Source organism: Crotalus tigris, unplaced genomic scaffold (genome assembly GCF_016545835.1).
Source record: "Crotalus tigris isolate CLP2741 ecotype Arizona unplaced genomic scaffold, ASM1654583v1 scf7180000024450.1299024, whole genome shotgun sequence".
NCBI lineage: Eukaryota > Metazoa > Chordata > Lepidosauria > Squamata > Viperidae > Crotalus > Crotalus tigris.
The window spans coordinates 762,112-783,002 of NW_024100619.1; the positions used below are offsets into that span (position 1 = coordinate 762,112).

The window sequence follows — 20,891 nt, forward strand, 5'->3', positions numbered from 1 at the left end:
TTTGGTTGGGGAAGTCATCACAGAGAAGTTTGTGAATTCCCCTCCCACTATCACTTTCATAATTTTTGAGGAGCCAATAGCAGAGATGGCAATTCAAGTGCTTTGTAGAGGTGCTTTGCATGGATGTGTATGAAATTCCACAGAAATGAGAAATTTTCATTTCTTTCTTCTTTGTTCATTTGAGAACCATGGGAAGAACTGCTGTTGGGACCTACAGAAGACATGCCGTAGTTGTTTCCTTTGACAAAGCACCAAGTCTTACATATGCTAAGAGAAGATGAGGAGGCCAGAGCTAGAGGTAACCTTTCATCTCTCATTCTCTACTTGTCAGGGAAGATGGACTGAATGCAAGAAACATTTGGTGAGGGACAACATGGTATATCAAGAAGACTTCCAGAAGATGAGAAGAGGGGAAAGGTGGAGGGGACAGAAAAATGAAGGAACATGATTAAAAAGGGCCAAATCTGTCAAGGAGAGCTTTTTCTCTGGAGCTTCAAGAATAGATTCCAGAATTATTTTTTTTGCAAAAGAAATCAAAAACCAAAAAAAGCAAATGCAAACTTAAGCTGCATCATCAGAAATGTGGTCTCAAGGTCAAGAAAACTCACAGTTTCTCTCTATTCTGAGAACACTGCATCTAATTCTGGGCAGTACATTTTAGATGTACACTGACCAATGAGGAATTGAAGTCCATAAGTCATAAAAGGGCCAAGTTTGAAGACCCCTGATCTAAAGGGCTATCATGTAGAAAGCACTGCTGTTCCAGAAGATAAGAGTCAATGGGTTTAATTACATGGAAACAGGTTTTAATTGGACCTCAGGAAGAATTTTTAATGGTAGAAGCTGTTCAACAATGAAACACACTGCGCTATGAGGTGATGAGATCTCAATCACTGGAAATATATGATATATATACAGTAGTATATTTAGGTCTTTGGTTGTTCGGGTTTTCTCCCGCGTAAAATTGGAAGTGTCTTGGAGACGTTTCGACGAAGTCCCATTCGTCATCTTCAGGCTGGTGTTTTCAGCTTTGTGCTTTGAGCAGCAAGCTCAAAGCTGCTTGCTGCTCAAAGCACGAAGCTGAAAACACCAGCCTGAAGATGATGAATGGGACTTCGTCGAAACGTCGCCAAGACACTTCCAATTTTACGCGGGAGAAAACCCGAACAACCAAAGACCTACATACAAATACCCGCGAAAACCTCAGAAAACAAGTAGTATATTTCTTTAGTGGGAAAAGAATTGGACAAGATGGCCTTCAAGATTATTTCTAACCCTTACTTATATGATTCCATGAGAAGGGACTATATTGTTCTGCTAAATGGAGGACTTATAATACTTTTCTGCTCTTTCCAAACTTCAGTTGCCTTCCCCCATTAGTGCTAGCTTTCAAAAATTTGTACAAGCTCTGGTAGCGCAGTGGTAGTAATGCAGTATTGCAGACAAACTCTGCCCACAGCCTGGAGTTTGATCCTGTCTGTTTCAAGGTTGACACAGCCTTCCATCCTTCCAAGATCAGTAAAATGAGGACACAGATTGTTGGGGGTAATATGCAAATAATGCTTACATTGTAAACCACCCAGAGAGTGCTGTAAAGTGCTATGGGGCAGTATATAAATCTAAATGCTATTGCTATTACAAGACCTCATATTTAATTTTCTCTTATTCTGCAATCAGTAAGATAAATACAAAGTCAAGATAAGGAAGCACACATTCCTGTGGCACACACGCACCCTCTATCGGAGCATTGCACTAAAATATTTCTTCCTGAAATATGTTTGATTGCACAATAATGAATGTTTAAACTGGAATTATTGCAAGAAATCGTTCCACCCCCAAAAGAGAAAAGATTCTACAACAGGTATAATTGAAAACTGGAGCTTACCCCAAGGTGTCAGCACTCGTCATCCTTGGCAGAGGGAAATAAAAAGAAGAAGAAAAAAAAGAAAGGGATATGGAAACAGGTGGAGAAAAGAATATAAAAAGCAGAGTGAAATATTGTTCAGAGAACTGTACATGGTCATAATTTCTTTGCCACAAGCATCTCTTGCTGATGGATGTGTGATTGGGGAATTCTTATGGGAAGGGAGAGTTTTATAGTATACAAAATTCCCATGCTGCTTATAATTTTGGAACTGGTCAAGTAGAGTAAGTGCAAATAAAATAAAATAAATATAGCTTATATACTCGAAGCTGGAGAGCTGGAAGTTCATTCTGGATTGTTTCCTTTTTCGAAAGCATATCATTTGTTTACATATAGCCAAGTTCTACTGTATTTATCAAATACAGAAGTGGATCTCCCCACAATTTGCTCTTCAATATTTTTTCTACTCTAGAAAGAATGGCTTTGGAAATCTCTTTTTCCAATCCAAATGCCTATAACTGATGTAATATTAAATGCATTGATCATTATGACAAATACACCCGAATAACAATGCATGCCCAATAAACAAAGTTACAACTGAGGATGCAGCATGGGAAGTTTCTTTATGAATACACCATGTGCAGTGTAGCATGACTCTCCATATCTTATTTGATACTTGTCTAATAATTCCCAACAAATTATACCTCAAATTCCTAATACAATTCTTATTTTTTCCTGACTTGTGAGCTAGAATCCAATATTTTTATAAAATAAAGAAATGGATTATAAAAATTACTTCCTCTGCTGGAATACTATGTAAAGGTAATAAACTATGTGCAGAAATAAATGTGGCAAGAGGAGCATTGGGCACTGATCATAATTTGGACAACTTACATTTCTGCCCATTTGTTTATTACTCGAGTCAGAAATAATAGCAGAAGCAGAAATGGTTGCCTGTAGTATGGACTAATCCTGCTTGGATGTTATGTATTTATCCCTATAATTTTAATGCTCTTTTCTCATTTAAATGTTTTAATAGTAGATTATCAATTTATTTTTAGCTAGGATTACTAACCATGTTCTCCTTGTGTACCCCACCCCACCATCTAACAAACTTTCTTTAGAGGATGATCCAAAATACCAAGCAGAAAAGAGCCATACTTTTTGCACAATTATTGTAATATATAATACATTGATTCTGCTTGTGCAAAAAAATGGAAAGTGTAAAGAAATCCTGAAAATTAATTCAGAATTGAGAAACAGAACATGAAATAGGAGTGATTGCTCTAGGGCAAGGGTATCAAACTTGCCACGTCATATGACATGTTGCAATGTATCACGACTTTTTTTGCATTGCTGGAGCTGGGGTTGGTGCGGCCTCCATATGATGCAACTGGCCCGTGGACCGGCAGTTTGATACCCCTGCTCTAAAGCATCCCAGCTCTTCCTTTTTGGTACTTTACAAGGATGTAACCTGATATGGGCCTTCATTCTTTTTTATCCAAGCAAGAGCTATCTGTAAACAAGAGATGGTAAGACAGGCTATTGAACCAAACTGAGCACTTTGAGTTAAAAGTAACGTCTTGTAGGCTTAAGAAATTACATTCCTTACGTATCTGACACAGATCTTTTCCCCCATTTATTTTCCTATTTTGAAATAAATTTAATTTTAACAGATATATATATATATATATATATATATATATATATATATATATATATATATATATATATATATGAATTATTTCTTTATACTGAGGAAAATATTCTTGTGCAATAGTGATACGATTCTAGGAGAATTAGATACAAAGTTAAAATTGACAATGCATAGGTAAAAAATACAAAATAAAGAGTACAAAGAAACACACACATTTTTGTATTTTTCCCTCGGGCAGAGTATGAGAGCACCGGTTTGATATAAAGGAAGCCAGATGGGTAACTATGGGCTAGTCATTTTCTTTCAAGGAAGCAGGTAATGGTGAACCATTTTTAAATGTCTCAGCAAGAAAACTACTGACACTTGTCCAGGTAGCTATCATGTGTCAACCCTGACTTAAACACACACACACAAACTCACAAATACATATTATACATTGCATGTATATATATAATACACACACGCACACTAAGACATGATATTCTGTTGCATGTATACACAGCAAGATGTTTACTACAAAAAGATGTTAAATAGTAGGCACTACCAGTGAAAATCTGAGATGTTATTACATCACATATTAAAACATAAAATGGGGAATGACTTTTTAGCTTAGATGATAGGTCTCTGGATATTTCTCAAAGAATTATCAAGACTTTTATGAGTACTACCACAATCAGTGTTTGCAATATGGGAAACTCAGTAGGTTTATACAAATGGTGCTAAGTTGTATAAAGTTTATGATTCACTGGTATATTTGTTTGGTTGTTTTGTTTATTAAACAAATTACATGAAACTTGTGAACTTATGTGTACAATTAACACTATATAGGGATAAACATAGAGATTATGATGTAAAGGAGACAAATATAATTATAATCATATCTCTATTTCATGGATAAAGTTCAACAGGAAATGTAAATTTTTGGTTTATGTCAGGGATGCAGACAGCGAGACTCCACATTTACATGAAGTCCCCAAAAGTCTTGAATGTAGACCCTTAAAACAGCTCAGTTTGGCCATCTGATTTTTGTAATTTTATTGTGACAGAAGATGTTATTAAACCTACAGAGTGTAATATTTATTGCATAAATGATCTGCAGAGGCAACCATACACTGAACTTAATTTGTTGGTCATGGGGCTATTGAAATCTAGAGCTGCAATTTATATTGTATAGATTGTAATATTTTTTCTTTCTTTTTATATTTTTTTATTATTATTTTACTTTCTTATATTTCCTTTCTTCTTTCTTTCTCTTTATTTTTTTTTCTTTTTAAGTATTTTTTTTCCTTTCTTTAATATTTATGTATATATATATATATATATATATATATATATATATTATTGTTAATTATTTTATTAGTTGTTTAAGTAATGTATTTAGATTTATCTATGGTTTATACTTTTTTTTTAAGAATTCAAGAAACTTTAATTAAGCCTATATTCAGCTCTGGGAAGGCTGAGGGAGGGAATGGGAGGGTTGGGGTGGGTTGGGGAGGGTTGTTTTTCTTCTTGTAAAAATTTTAAAAATTTTCAATAAAAAAAAAAAGAAATCTAGAGCTGCAATTTAACAGCAAGTGTAGCCCTTTGGACCGATCTAAGTAACCCATATTGGTCAGATATTAGCAGAATTCAAGCCAGAAAATTACCAGTTCAGATTACCTATGTAACACATTCAAACTCTCTCTTTTGCCCACTTTAATATATTGCCTGCCATAATAATATCCCTTTGGCGGACTTCCGGTGGATCTGCGCCCGCGATGGCGGCTACTTTGTAGCCGTCCTCCTGGGTAAGTGTTTGAATCGCTATGAACAGCGGCCATCAGCTGTTCAGCGGTTCAAAATACCCCTCCCGGGCAAAGGGGGGGAAAGAGGGTTGTCTGAATAGTGGTAGAGCCACTCTCATGCACCCCCAAGGCTTTTTTTGGGGGGTGAGAGGAGTGCTCCCACGGAGTTCAGACTGTCTCCGCTTCCCAGCTGCTTTTGTCCCTAGGGACAAAACAAGCCGCTGCAACCACCTCCGCGATTAAAGTGATCGGGTGAGTTTTTTTTAGAGGCGGACAGAGCTGAGTAGAGGATTTAGCTTTTGCTTTCTTTGATTTTATTTGGATTTTAAGTTTAAAGATTTACTTTTACTTTTATATTCCTTCTTTTTATTTTTTTATTTTTGTTGAAAGGGAAAGTAAAATGGCGATCGGCAAGCCTTTTTTGGGGGGGGGAAGGTAGAATGGCGATCGGCAGGCTTTTTGGTGTTTTTTTTATCCTTTTCCTTTTTTTTTAATGATTGGAACGGAATGTGGATTTGATTTTGATGTTGGGTTTGGATTTTAGAAGCATTATTATTTTTGTTTAACTTCTTTGTTTTGCTTTTTGTACTTTTAAAAAAATGGAATGGATTTTTTCTATTTAATTATTTTTTTCTTCTTCCCTTTTCTTTTTTTAACTCCTTTCTTTTTATTATAATGATCTCCTTTTGAAGGATTTTTTGATTTTTTGGAGTTAATCTCTCTTTTTCTTTTGTTTAATTTTTGTAACTTTTAAGAAGGAGTAAAGATTTTTCTAAGATGGCTCCAAAGCGTTCAGTATTTTTTTGTTATAATGATCTCCTTTTGAAGGATTTTTTGAATTTTTTTGGACTTAATCTCTCTTTTTCTTTTGCTTAATTTTTGTAATTTTTAAGAAGGAGTAAAGATTTTTTTTAAGATGGCTCCAAAGCGTCCAGTAATTCCTACAGCTCCTAAGGTGGTTTCTTCTTCGGTGTTATCATCAGTGCAACAACCTAAATCAATAGCTTCACCCTCTTCCTTGGTACAGCCAATAATTGTGAAGGATTTGCAAGATATGATGGGAAATGTTATATCTCAAATTAGGGCAGAAATGAAAGAGATTTTAGAGGAAAATAATAAGATTTTGAGGCAAGAGATAGTTTTGGCTCTAAAAGGAGTTGCCTCTGTTCTTGAAAAGCTGAACTTTCGTGTAGAAGAGGTAGATGAAAAAGTGGAATTGATGGAAGGAAAATTTGAAAGCATTGAAAAAGAAATGGAAAATGAGATTCTTATGCTTCAATATAGACAAATGGAATATGCCTTAAGAATCAGAGGTTTGGGAGAGTCTGTGCAAGGAGATCTGAGAGAGATGGTTGCAAAGGACTTTGCTCTGATTTTGAATAAAGAAAAAGAGGAAATACTTAGTGAAATTGAAAAATTATTTAGAGTTAACTCTGTGGTGGCAGTGCAAAAGAATTTGCCAAGAGATGTGGTAATTTACTTCGGGAAAAGATCTCTGCGCAACGAAATTATACAAGCTTTTTATAAGAAGAGATTTCAAATTGCTTCACAAGATGTTATAATTCTAAAGGAGATCCCATCTAAAATTTTAAGAAGAAGAAAGGAGTTTGCTTTTTTAGCAGATGAACTTAAAAAGAGACGAATCTTGTTCAGATGGGATGTTCCGATTGGAATGGTGGTGAATTACCTGGGGATATGTTATAGACTTAATACTGTTTCTCAAGCAAAAGACTTTTATACTTCAGTCCTGGGGGTATGTTCATCGCCATCTATTAAGTTTAAAGCTTTGGAAGAAAAGAAGGTAGAATTGCAGTCTGAAGAGCCTATACTTATGAAAATTGGGAAACCTCAGTTTGAGGGGCCTCAACAAGTTGAGATGGAGGAGCAGAGGATAACCTGTGCAACATATAACTGTAAAGAAAAGGAGCAACAGAAGAAGGTTAAGGAAGCCTCACAACTATTGGTTTCTGAATCGGGAGAAGTAGGATTTATAAATTTTTTGGAGCAACCTTTAAGGGTAGAATTGCAGTCTGAAGAGCCTATATTAATGAAAAATGGGAAATCTCAGTTTGAGGGGCCTCAACAAGTCGAGATGAAGGAGCAAAGGACAACTCGTGCAACATATAATCGTAAAGAAAAAGAGCAACAGAAGAAGGAGTTTAAGGAAGCCTCACAAGTATTGGCTCCTGAGTCTGTGGGAGAAGCAGGATTTATAAACTTTTTGGAGCTACCTTTAAGGGCAGATTTCAAAGCACTTCTTTCAAGATTTATGGATAAGAGAGACTGACAAGGATGGAGATCGAATGAAAATTCTAGATAAGATGTTTAAGTTTAAGTACTTAGTTTAAGTATTCAAAAGAGTACTGAGTCTGTGGGAGAAGCAAGATTTACAAACTTTTTGGAGTTAGCTTTAAGGGCAGTTTTCAAAGCACTTCTTTTGAGGTTTATGGACAAGAGAGACTGATAAGGAATGTGTTTATTGTGGATGGAATTTGTTATTGGTAAAGATTTAAATGTGTATAAGGGAATTCTAATGTTTTAAGTAATGTTCAAATTTGTGTTTTGGAGGGAGTTTATAAAGAATGATGGATAATAACATAAGTATGATATGAAAAGGTTCAGAGTATATTATAATGTGTTTAATGATTGGGTTTTTTTATTATTATTATTATTATTTTTAAGAGAAGATAACTTGTTTAATTAAATGTACCTAGATTTGTTTAGGATTTATATGTCTTTTAAGTTTTTTTTTTTTGATAGGAGAGAAGATTATGGAGATTGAATGAAAATCTTAGATAAGAAGTTTAAGTATTTAGTTTAAGTATTCAAAGAGTATTTAGTTTTAATGGTATAATGAAGGTTTATATGTTTATTTTTGTGTTCTAGGATAAAGAAAGAGGGAGAGATTAGATTTTATATTGTAGGTATAGATATTCAAAGAAAGTAATGTTTAAATTTGTGTTTTGGAGGGAGTTTATACAGAATGATGGATAATAATATAAGTATGATACTAGAAAATGTTTAGAGTATATTATAATGTGTTTAATGATTGCAATTATTATTTTTTTAGAGAAGATAACCTATTTAATTTAATGTATTTAGATTTGTTTAGGATTTATATGTGTTTTAAGTTTTTCTTTTCTTTTTCTGAAAAATTTTAATTAAGCCTGTACTCAGCTCTGGGAAGGTTGGGGGAGGGTTTGGGAGGTTTGGGGAGGTGGGGGAGGGTATGGGAGGGTGGGGGGGGGTTGGGGAGGGGATTTGTTTTGTAAAATTTAAAAAACTTTCAATAAAAAAATATCCCTTTGGCAGAACAAATGTGCTCCTGTGATTTGGAGTAACATATTCTTTAAGCTCTTTTCTATAGGAACCTATGCTCTACTCTGATAACTCTATGTAAGATAAATTTCATCTGTTCTGGGGATGATTTTATTAACTTAATTCCATCGATCCATCCATCCACTCAGCTCTAATACCATTCAACTCTAAATGACTCTAAAGCAGTGGTATCAAACTGCCGGCCCGCAGGCCGGTTTCATCAGACCGAAGCCACGCCCACCCTATTGCCAGCAATGCAAAAAGAGTTGCGATATGTCGCGACATGTCATGTGATGTGGTGAGTTTGACACGTGTGCTCTAGAGCTTTAACCTCTTCAGAGGACTATTTCCCTGGCATATGATCCCTGGCATATGATTCCTGGAATATTCCTAGGATATGGTCAAGTGTGGTCCATGAAGGGCACAAATTCTTTTTGTGAAAAATATTTTTTATATAACCTTTTTAAGCACAGCTAAGAACTGTCCACTTTTACTGGTATTGTGATTCCCTCATTCCTCTCTAAGCTTGAATATATAGGATTTAATCATTTTGAAGCAGCTTTTCCTCCATAGGTTGTCTCTGGTTTAAGAGCCATGTGTACTAATGGAATATTTTCCTAGGATTGGGGTTTCTGAAAATAGATACCTTGACTTTGTGCAATTTGATATTGTAATAAAGCATAATCGTTTGAAACAGCATGTTATTGTCCAGAAAATATGCTGGAGTGTCTACCAATGCTAGTAACATGTTCCATAGACCTCACATATTATTATTATTATTACTATTGATTTTATGTTTTCCAGCACATGATGAGATCATATTATACTTAAAAATCATGGCCTGCACAACTGGTGGCTGCCCGTACAAATGAACAATAAGATAAGACACAGTGATAAACCATTAAGAGAAATCCTTAGAAATATGGGGATATTTTAGATTTGGAGTAGTAAAAAACATGTTCTGAAGTCTGAATTTCTAGTTCCATATTCATCTGAATATACAGTGAGTATTATTTTGCCTGGATACCATATTTAAAAAATGTCTTGCTCACCCGTCAAATAGATGAAAGGCTCCATTGTTATATATTCTACTCTTCTGAAAGCCTGCAAGTATTTATTTGAGGTGGGACAAATCTTTTTTAAATACCATACTTCAGCTTCTTATTAATTCATACTTATTTGACTATTACTGCCAATATAACACTGTATTTCACATTTTTAACCCAAAGTGCATCATTTTAGGTTTTAAGCATTTTGCTACAAAACTACTTAGTTTTGGAGTATAAAAAGATTACCTAGAGAGCTACGTTGGCTACAATAGCATAGAAGTGTTAACAACTAATGTTCCAAGTAAATAATTATATTCTCTAGAAATTCATTTACACCGATGACCATATGCCTCTACATATGCAGACATAAGCAATGCAGGAAAAGTAAATAGAAGTATACAGACAATTAACATGGACATACAATTGCTTAAAAGAATCTTAACGAGTTTTCCAGAAAGAGAAAGGCAGGAAGTGCTTTAACAATGCGAATGGACATCAAATTGACAATGAGGGATAGAAAGAAGCAAAAAACAAAAAAAGCTTTATTTAAATAAAAACAATTCCCCAAAACAATAAACCTAGCAGTGCAGGCATGTGCATTTCCTAAAGTATTAAAGCATGTGAACTAGTGAGCTGCAGCAACCCAGATATAGAAGAAGCACTAAAAGATCTGGTAGGAAGGAAGGAAACTTAAAACTGAGAGAGAGAAAAAAAAAATACAAAATGAAGAGAAAAATAATGCAAGGTCAAGAGGGAGAAACAAAAACAAGAGAATGACACTAAAAAGAATACACTAATGAGAGTAAAAGAAAAAAAAAATACAAAAATGAGAGAAGAAATGGGAAAAAGGAGGGCAGAAAGAAAAGTGGCCTCAGCTATCAAAACAATTGTGTGCATCTAGGAAGTCAGGATTCTTAAAGATGCAGTATTCCTCTTAAAAAATGGAGAGAAAAGTTAAGACTCTGAGCAGCCACCATTTCAAGGTTCTGATTCAGTAACCCAAGGAGATGATATTTCAGTTAGGGTTTCTTTGTTACACTAATTTTATTAGCCCTGTAATTCCTTATCTTACTTTTTTGTGGTTGTTCCCTTAACAAAGCTTTCATCAAGGTACCAAAAACATTTTCAAAATACTTCCTTTGTTCTTATGGTTTCTACTAGGTTCCAGCACCTTATCGATCTTATCCGGCTCTGAAGCTAACTGGTTGGTTAGTACTTGTGTAGAAGACTAAGGGAAATCCCAAAATTGTAGGCAAGGCAGGGAAATTGATAAACAAGGCTCTGGCAAACCACTTGTGTTTCCCTGACCAAGAAAACTGCATCTATGTGTCTTCAAAGTCCCCAGAATTCAAGATATTCCATATTTCTGTATTTAAATAGGATGCTTACTTCTTAGCTTTTTCTTTTCATGTGTCATTGAGAAAACTATGTACTGTATTTTAAGATATATCACTAATCCTTATAAAGTAGGGCCTCTCTCTACTATCTGAGACCCAGTGCTTAGTACAAGAAATGGTCCTGGAAGCTTATCAGTGCTTTGGAAAACAAAGTGACATTGATAAGGATCCATTTTAGGGAAGTGGTGAATGTGCTAATGTTGGAGCCTTTCTGAGAAAAAGGACTATTCATTTCGCTGGTTACTTCAACAAAAGATTTTACAGCAAGAAAGAGGAGAGGAATAGCCATAAGGTTGGTGGGTTAGCACTGTGATCTGTTTGGCAAGAATTCTGAGTGTATAGCTAGGCTTTCAAAATCCTATTGTACTACAGTCACTCCAGGCTGAAATTTGCATCAAGTATTTGGCTCTTGCAACAGTGCTTAGGAATTCTCTGATGAATATCGCATCAAACAGCAGCTCATTATTTCTCCCCAGCTTATGAACGGTTTATGAGATCTTGGCATCAACTCTCCTTTCCTCATAAAACAGAGTGCCTTGCTTGTTGCCAGACCATCCCATCTGCTGAGAGGCAAAGATCCTCTCTCCACTTCTTTAAAATGGGAAGCTGTTGTAACTTTCAGAAAGTTAATGGAATAGCCTTACAAAACATTTCAGGGCTTAAAGTGAATTAGGATTCACACAAGTTCACTTCAGAGGACTATTTTCAATATTAGATTTAGTACAGAGGACTGTGACAAAAAGTCTCCAATTCTTGCCCCTACAATATACTCAAATCATCATTTCCAATCTCCATATAAAATAATAATGCTAATATAATTCTCGGGTCAGCTATAAACATTACAAAAAAACCACCATGAGGTCATTTAAACATTCTAAAGAAGCATATAATGCTTGTTGGTGACAATGTTCCTGCTTTTTCCTCTATAAGCATAGTGGCTGTATTGAATGAATGAATATAGTGAAACTATTTTCTCTTTCTCTCTGTGCAGGTAAATTGAAGCTGCACAGAGTAAACTTAAGAGCTTCTGGGTCAGAGGTTTTAATTGCAAGACAGGCTTGAGCACCAGTATCACTCCTTAAACAGATTGTGAATATGTAATTTTAAAACATTTCTTGATTTTAAAAAATAGGAATACAATACACAAACTTTGCTTGTTTGATTTGGACTGTATCTATGTTCTATATTCAAAAGGCAGACTTGAAAAGACATAGGCTTACTTAGAACTTTCTCAGACTATACAAAAAGTTCTTGAGATGATTGGAATAGGTTAAACTCAGAGCATGATTTTATGGCATGTTAATTGGATCCCCTATCTGGCTAAATTTATGAATAATTTTTAAAATATTAATGCTGGAACAGTTCCTTAACATAATTGAAAGACCCTAAAAATATAAGCAGTTTTAAAAATTACAATTAAATCTTCAGTAGTCAAGGGAGGAAAAAATGTCATATATTTGCTGAATTCCTATGTGTTACATATATTATTAAGACTGTTTTCCAATTAAGAATCTCTGCCTCTTTGAAACAGCAAAATGTGGAGTGACCCCAAACTGAAGCTGTCTGTGAAAGAAAAGAACCAATTAACCATCATTATCTGACAGAAAGCTTGATCTTCAAAGTTCAAAGCTTATTCTTAAACATCAAGGAGATAAGATAACATATTCTCTGTATCCCATACATGAGAGTCAAATGAAATTTATCTGAGGTTGGTTAAATGGTTCACTAGGGTCAAATTTGACTTTAATTGCCAATATGCAAGATAGAAGAGCAGTAGCAGAAGTATCAAGAGAGCTTAGTGGAATGGAGGAAGCTAGGTTCAACTTGTCCTAAATGGGATCAGCAACTCGATCATTAAGCGAAGTGTTTGCTAAGTGAAACTATGACTGTACTTAGCTTTCCTTTGATTTACAGATCTGCAAAGGTCATAAATGTGAGGATTGATCACAAAGTTACTTTTTGATGAAACTGTAAATGGTCACTGTATAAGGCAGTTGCTAAACAAGGACTACTTCTTCTGACTCCTTATCCTCTTTTGCTTGTAATCCTATAGTCTAGACATAAACCATACAAAAATATCTGGAGATTGTTAGGCCAAAATATATGCTATAGTGTGAAGGTGAATTAATCACTGGCTAGAGTTATTTCTTTCCAAAGAATGAAATAAAATGTATGCCCAGCAGAAAAGGGAAGTACTGCATCTTTAAGAATAGAAGTGAAGTAAAGGAGAGGAACAGATTGTTGGTGTTTTATACCTTTCTTCTTTGCTGAATGTGGGATTGGCTTCACAGATATCCAGGCTTTTACTGAACATTGTTTTACTATGGCAGGAACAAAGTGAGAAAAAAGAGTTACTGATGTGGACATTCATATGAGATTCACCTGACGCAGTCCCCCCCCCACCAAAGTTACCCCCTCCCTTCCCAAAAAATATGTGGGATGGAGAACTACATTGTTTTCCAGTTCTATTCTGATACTGGAAGATTTAAGAGCCCCTTGCATAGAAGGCTGTTGCATCTGGGTTATTGGGGAGGCTGAATTTTTCCAGTGAAGGAGTAAACTAAAATTCTAGCAATCTTGTTGATGTGAGATGTGAGATAAGGGTCACTGTATACGAACCATTCTTGCACTTGGCCTCTCCAAATATCAGTTACCAGTTAAATGCTGGCTCAAACCTGAACCATGGTTGTGAGATATGCCAATTTTCAAGGAAGCTACTATGTTGAACAGGATCTGAAGAATGCAGATCCAGCTTGGCCATTCAAAGTAACCTCTTCAGTACGTAACTTGTTCCCACTAATCCTTTCACTTGCTCCCATTAGTCTGCAAAGAAACGCCATAAGTATTTCAAGCCCTCAAAAAAATGGCGGGCCTGAATCTTACAGATGGGTCAGATGGAGAAGAACAGATCCCAGTATCAGGTAGCTGTCTTTTCAGTAATCAGTGTAAAGAAGTCAGGAAGAAAAGAATGTCAGTTTGTTGATGGAAGCACTTTCTCCCCCCTTTCAGTTCATAATGTATTTCAGCTCTAGCGTGTTTTGTTTGATCTAACATAAAGCCTTGAGCCTTTGACAGCAATCTTTGGGCTGAAAAAAAAAATTCTGTGACAAGAAAATGCACCATGAAAATAGCAGCTGCGACCGCATTAATGTACCATGGGGAAAATGAAAAGCTGAGATTAGATTATGGAACAAGAACAACTGAAAGCACCAAAGTCCTCAGAAGAGAAGGAATAAAAGGAAATACAATAAGTAAAACAAGCAAATGGAGGAAGCAAGATTATTGGTAGAAAAAAATTGAAAACCAAGTTGATTTCAAGGCATTCATCTTTTTCACAGGCAATCTTCCTGGGTATCATGAACAAAAAAGGAAGAGGCATGAAATGTATGAGCTGCCAGATAATACAAGGTTTTGAAAGAAGATATAAACTATATTTTCTCTTCACAGGACATTTGAAATGGCAACTGCCAAAACCAACATATACTTGATTTTAATACTTCTCAGGAAGACAATGCATGATAACGTATTATAAGCAGAGATGTACATGAGCAAATTGGAGACAGAATTATGCTGGTGGGCAGCTTTAGGCTTATTTTTGGGCATGCTTTTCACAAAAATAAATAGCTACTTATCCACAACTACTTCTAAGTAAGGCTTAATCACTTTGCAGAGGCTATTAATAATTGTCCAGTTTCACTGTGACCTACGAATGTACACTCCAAAGAAACTACACTTTGGTAGGAAAATGGAGCTGAGAGTGAATTTGTTAACGAAATGTCCTCATTGATTTTGTAAGAGTATTCATTTAGTAGTAGTAGGGTAATGTTCTCCTCATCTTCTTCAATTTTCTTATGCAACAACTTACTGATATATACCAGGAATAGATCATATTCATTCACTTTAGTAGGTGTGGTTTCCAACAACAAATCCTACATGTAGTGATTTTGTAAGGACCATGAACGTTCTCAGTTTGAGTTCTCCTCCTCTCTGGTCCCTTGATCATAGTATTACAGTGTTCAAATTGTTTGGGGAAATGGTAGAATAGCTACTCATTGAAAATAATGCTCTTCCAGGTAGCACTATCCCCTCCAAAATGATTTCCAGAGGCTACATGGAAATTCATAGTAGACTTTATGTCAAAAGGTTTTTATCTCATTTGGTGGACTTTGTGTTAAATGAACAAGTTGATATTCAATATGAATGAACACAATGCTGTGCTTGTTATTTGAGGATGAAGTGGCATAAGGAATGCACAGAGGCACAGGCTACTGTGCAACAGCATCATGAGATTATGAATTCCTTTTTTATATTTTCTGTTTTGCCTACATATTTTGCACACATGCATTGTAGCCCTTGTTATCTCATCATAAAACTGGACTGTATTTTACTGTGATGTCATTTTATGTAGTATTTCAGAAAACATTACTTCCTAAAAGATTCCACTAATTGACAGTAAGTCCACCAATTTCAGCTACAATGTTTTTCAGCACTAAAATAACTATATATAAAGAAAAAAAATGTTAAATATAGTTCAGGTTAGTAAGATATTCAACTTTTTAATGTGACACTTAACAAATGAAAATGTTAAAGTCACTGTACCATACAAGCAACCCAATAGATCATGATAAATGTAAGATAAACTTAGAATTTGGCAAAAATACCCTTCTCAGCTTAGATTTCCTTTTTTGGTTGGTTACTCCAATCTTGATCTATCTTAATTAACTGATTCGGATACAGAGAATGATATGTAAAAACTACAAATTGGTGGTATTTAAATTCTGAAACTTTGCATGCTAATCCTGGAATATTTGGGGATGTGTCAAATCTTCCATTGCCCAGGATGGTCTACTGGGACAAGCTGTTGGAGGTGTTGCAATCGAACAATAGCTCAGCATTGCAGCTTAACATATTGTGGCAGAAGTGGTCTACATGCATCATGACATTTTCTGCAAGAAAGCTGTATATTTTCTTTTTTGATATCCTTTTGTTGTACATTAGAATTAAAATCACAATATTTAGCAAGGAACCCAACTAGGTAAACTCTGGGAATTGTAAAAGCAATCATGCTTTCTGCTTAGTGGTCGAACTAAGTTTCTAGGAAATAACATTCTTCCTGCATAAAGGTAATATTTGAGACCATGAATTCATGATTCAAAGAACCAAAAGATGTATGCTTAAAATGTTTTAAAATAGAGCCTCTTAAAACATTTCTATGTAACATATCCATGTAAGATTTCTTTTTATTTCTGCAATGTGATCCTGGTAAAACCACAACAAAGATGACAATAAAATATCTGAATGTATGGCTTTAGGAACATTTTTCTGACATTTGATATCCAATACAACAGTATGGCTAGCATATTTCATTAACAGGTAAAAAATGCTAACCCTAACCCTGCATTGGACTAGGATTATGAATACCGTATATTCCATTGTGTTTGTGTTTACCTCGTCTTTGCATGGTTCTTATTGTAAATTTTTTCCTAGCATTGGTTTGAATGCTTGTTAGAAACAAAAGATTAAGAAAGAAGACACAATAACAAGCAAAGAGGATTCTTGTGATTAATTTCTCTATCTTGCAAAAAAAAACCTAGACTGATGCTAATAAAAATAACTGAGCCACTGTACCAGCTCCTGTGGTCTCTCAGACTTCAGGTCAATGGCATGCTCAATCTTCTTCTTGTTTGGTTATTGGGACCACCTACCTCTGTCCATGCTGTGCCATTTCAATTGCTCTGCGTGCAGGAACTGGGGACCCTCCATCCGTCACACTTAGAACCTCCATGGATTTCCTCTCCGGTCTCCGCTTGCCATGTCTGTTCAGCATTGGAGAGTCCACACGTTTTCTGGGAGGATCTTTATGCAGAGATAATTCAGTCAACTTAGCAGGGTTATGAAATCCTCAAAGGTCTTAGAATGGTAAAACCTTGTTTCTCAGTGTCCCCTCAATTTATTTTCTAAACTCAACAGAGGGGATGAGGACCCTGATACAAACCAAAACCATTTAAACTCTTTCCACATCTCTGCATCTCATACATGGTCCTTTTTATTCCTGCCATTCCATGATATATCTAAAGCCCTTTTAAAAAGTAGGTTACATCATAGCATACATAAACACCTAAAAACAGTGCTTAGATAATGAATGGAAAGAGATAGGCATTTTATTCAGGGAAATCATAGGTCCAAACAAGAACTTTTGGGTTGTTTCTCTACAAATTTTATCTTTACATTCTAGTTTTCTTGTTTTTAATGCTACATTTTATATTTTATGCTTACGTTTTCCTTACAAAGTATTACTGTTGCTGACTGTGCACTAAATTTTTAAAAAAGAATAGGCATTTGATGCTTTATCCCAGAAAACTGCAAATAGTAATAATAAGTAGATACCTGGAGGGAGGGATCTAAATTTAATACTGAAGTTCAAACCTGTACTTTAAGTTAAAGAAAAAATATATTAGAAAGTTAAAGAAAAGTTTAGTATTTTAAAAAGGGTAAAAAAAAAAGAAAAAGTATTTTTCCCTGTAGGATCAAAGAATCTGAAAAAATATAGTGAACCTTGTTAATAAAAATGGTGATAGTTTACAAAGATTATTAGATGTAAACAGAAATATTTCTACAGTAAGGAAGTTAAAGCAGAAATGGTTAAATTGATTATTTTATTCAAAAAGGAGAATATATTTAAGTACTTTTTTCACTTGGATATCACTTCTGGATTTTGTGCTTGTGCTAAAAAAATATATGAAATTTTGACTTTGGTTTTATCGATTAGCTATATTTGTCATTATAGAAATGGCTAGTTATATACTAATGTGTAAAAGCAAAAGTTGAGGCTGGAGTGTTTTTATCCTGTACTGTGCTAAAAAAAAGAGTCGGAAGTCAACACCTTTTCTTTCTTTTTTTCCCTTGTATCTCATTTTTTTCCTGTCCCCCTCTCTTTTTCCTTTCCCTAATTTCTTATTTCTATTTTTCTTTGTATTTTATATATTAAATTTTTAAAAAGTAGATATCTGCAGACTTTGCAGATCTGTGACATTATGATCCCATTATAGGAACTCGGTCAATACTTCATCATAAGAGGCAGATATACAAAAAATTGCAGACAATGAAAAACAAGAAGAGAGCCTAAAAGAATAAGAATAATATAATATAGATTTCTAGGATTCTGAATCTTGTATCTATTACAGACAGCTTTTATTGACGGACCACTTGTTCAGCAACCATTCAAATTTATGATGGCACTGATTGAGACAGTCTTATGATGGGTCCTTTTAATTGCACCTAGGGGTATTGCAATGTCCCATGGCCACACGATCACCATTTGCAATCTTCATTGCTGATTTTCAACAAGCAAAGTCAATGAGGAAGCCGGCAAGAATTTGCAAATGATGACAATAGGGATGCTATAGCTGCATCTGCCTAGGACCAGCAACCGGGATTGCCACAACTGCTATTGTTGGAGCAGTCACACAACTTCATGCTTTACGACTGCATGGCTTAGCAACAACATTGCCGGTCCCAATTACCCTTGTTAAGTAAATACTACCTGTAATCTGCTATTTTTCCTTTATGTGCTGATGGCCATCTAGAAAAGTGAACACTTACATGCATCTTTGAAGGAAGCAATTATCTCCAAACAATTGTTTGGCTGAAGTGATATTTAATGGATAATAATCTCTCTCTCTCTCTCTCTCTCTCTCTCTCTCTCTCTCTCTCTCTCTCTCTCTCTCTCTCTCTCTCTCTCTCTCTCTCTCTCTCTCCCCTCCCCCCCTCTCTCTCTCTCTCACACACACACACACACACAATCTTGCTCTGCATTTCTAAAGACAAATGAGCAAAGAGCTGCATTCATTCACTCTGCTTCCCTTGAATAATAATGTATATGAATTCTAAAATCAGATGATACATCATCCAGATATATTCAGCTTGAATATAAAATTAATACATTTCAGGAGTATATTTTTGTTTCTCATATAAGAAAATGTAGATTATTGTTTGTATTTATGTATGAATAGGGAACATGATGTATCATAGGGATTGAAGAAGCTGGAGAAAATGCTACCTTTAAAAACACAGGTATACCTGCACTGAAAAGAAAATTCAATCAACTGAGATATTAGTTACAAGCTGATCTTCTGCTCCCTTATGGCAAAACACGAAGTTACATAAAATTATTATTGTACAAAACAATTCAGGTTAAGAAGCTAGGTGGATCAACCAGAAAAGATACTTCCATAATTTCCACCAAGTGTTTCTCTGTCTGTATGTATGTACAGTCCAAAGCTCTAAGTGCATTTCCATGGAACATGAACTTCCCTTCTAAATAGGTTTTTATTTCAATGATTAGGGAAATTCTAGGTAAGTACAAAATGATTAAACAGAATAGGTAATGTACTAAACTACATTTAGAAGCTCTTCTAATTATGGCAGCTATTGTTCATACATTGGACTTTCTGAATGTGCAATAAACATTTTCATCAGCTGGAATTTTACAAATTTGTCAATAAAAATGAATGGTGAGGTGACTGTGCCCTCAGTAAGGGAAGCCCAAAGAGAAGGACGTAGAGAAGATAGGGTTTTAAAATATATATACCTATTTCATTTCTAGGAGGAAGATCCTCATCTTCATGACTGGGATATCTTTCTTTCCGATCAAGGAGTAGAAAATAAATCATTTTCTCTTGATTTTCCCTAGAAAAATTATAACATTATATCAACATCATTCTGTAGTAAAACATGGAACTTTCTGCATAAAACACACTCCATTCCGGATATCTTAAATCAGTGGTTCTCAACCTTTTTAATGCCGCAACCCCCAATCGGCCGTAAGTCGAGGACTACTCAACCGGTCGTAAGTCGAGGACTACTCAACTGGTGCAGCACCGTTTGCAGAATGGGACTTTTGGCGGGCTCAGCAGGGCAGAGACAGCCTGGACAATTCCTATTGGCTTTTGAAAGCCAATAGAATTAGACTCTATTCAAGAGAGTCTATTCTATTGGCTTTCAAAAGCCAATAAAATAAAAGGGAGTAGTACAGCTAAGGAAAAGGGGGGGAAAATGGCAGACTGCGTTGTTCGGTGACCCCCGTGAAATGGTCGTTCGACCCCAAATGGGGTCCCGACCCACAGGTTGAGAACCACTGTCTTAAATACTAAGATAGTATAAAATACTATTTTTAGCACTGTGTATGCAGCCCAGATTCGTTGCTTGTGAGATGGGTGGCTATAAAAATTGGTTTATTAAATAAATAAATGAAATGAAGATTTAATGCAAATGTTATTCACATGCCCTGATCTTCTTGAGTAACATTATTATTTTCTTAAAAAGGAGCTGCCTACAGTAGAGTGTTAAGAGCTAACTGAAATATGTGGAAGAAGCATATTATGTAGTCCTTCCTGGATTCTGTTTCAGAATCTCTATTGTGTCTAATATGCATCAGCTCATTTCAGACATCAGTTGATGCATAATAGACATAAAATATACTCTACTTCCACATGACTCCCTAAGGTCATCATGAAAATTATGTTCAATGCCTGGCAGCTTAGTGAAGTACAGAGGACAGAGAGTAGAATGCAGCTTTCCATGCAGTTTCATTCAAACTGTGGAATTCACTGAACTTGGAGGTCCAACAATATGTATAGCTCTTGCGTTGATCAGGGACTGCTATAGCTGAATTCCTAGTATAGTATATAATTGCAAAATAATATACTACATTACCCTACGTTAATATCAGTAATTCAAACTTGCGTACATGCAGTGTATTTTTTTACACTGAAGAACATTTGTAAACACTATTTCATCATCTACATCTGCAGCCTGAAGCTT

At 35.3% G+C, this 20,891-nt stretch overlaps 1 protein-coding gene across 14 annotated transcripts in view; it reads right to left on the reverse strand.

Annotated features, from left to right (window-relative positions):
* Window positions 1-20,891, reverse strand: part of BRSK2 (BR serine/threonine kinase 2) — a 255,960-nt gene that overhangs the window by 68,204 nt on the left and 166,865 nt on the right. For 6 of the 14 annotated variants that reach the window (XM_039332147.1, XM_039332146.1, XM_039332145.1 and 3 more), the window contains exons 11-14: window positions 19,660-19,757; window positions 16,775-16,925; window positions 13,325-13,390; window positions 1,886-1,909 (exon numbers count right to left, since the gene is read on the reverse strand). In XM_039332147.1, the coding sequence (XP_039188081.1) occupies window positions 1,886-1,909; window positions 13,325-13,390; window positions 16,775-16,925; window positions 19,660-19,757 (339 nt within the window). The remainder of the gene's footprint in view (window positions 1-1,885; window positions 1,910-13,324; window positions 13,391-16,774; window positions 16,926-19,659; window positions 19,758-20,891) is intronic. The other 8 variants (XM_039332151.1, XM_039332150.1, XM_039332144.1 and 5 more) reach the window with 3 other exon arrangements.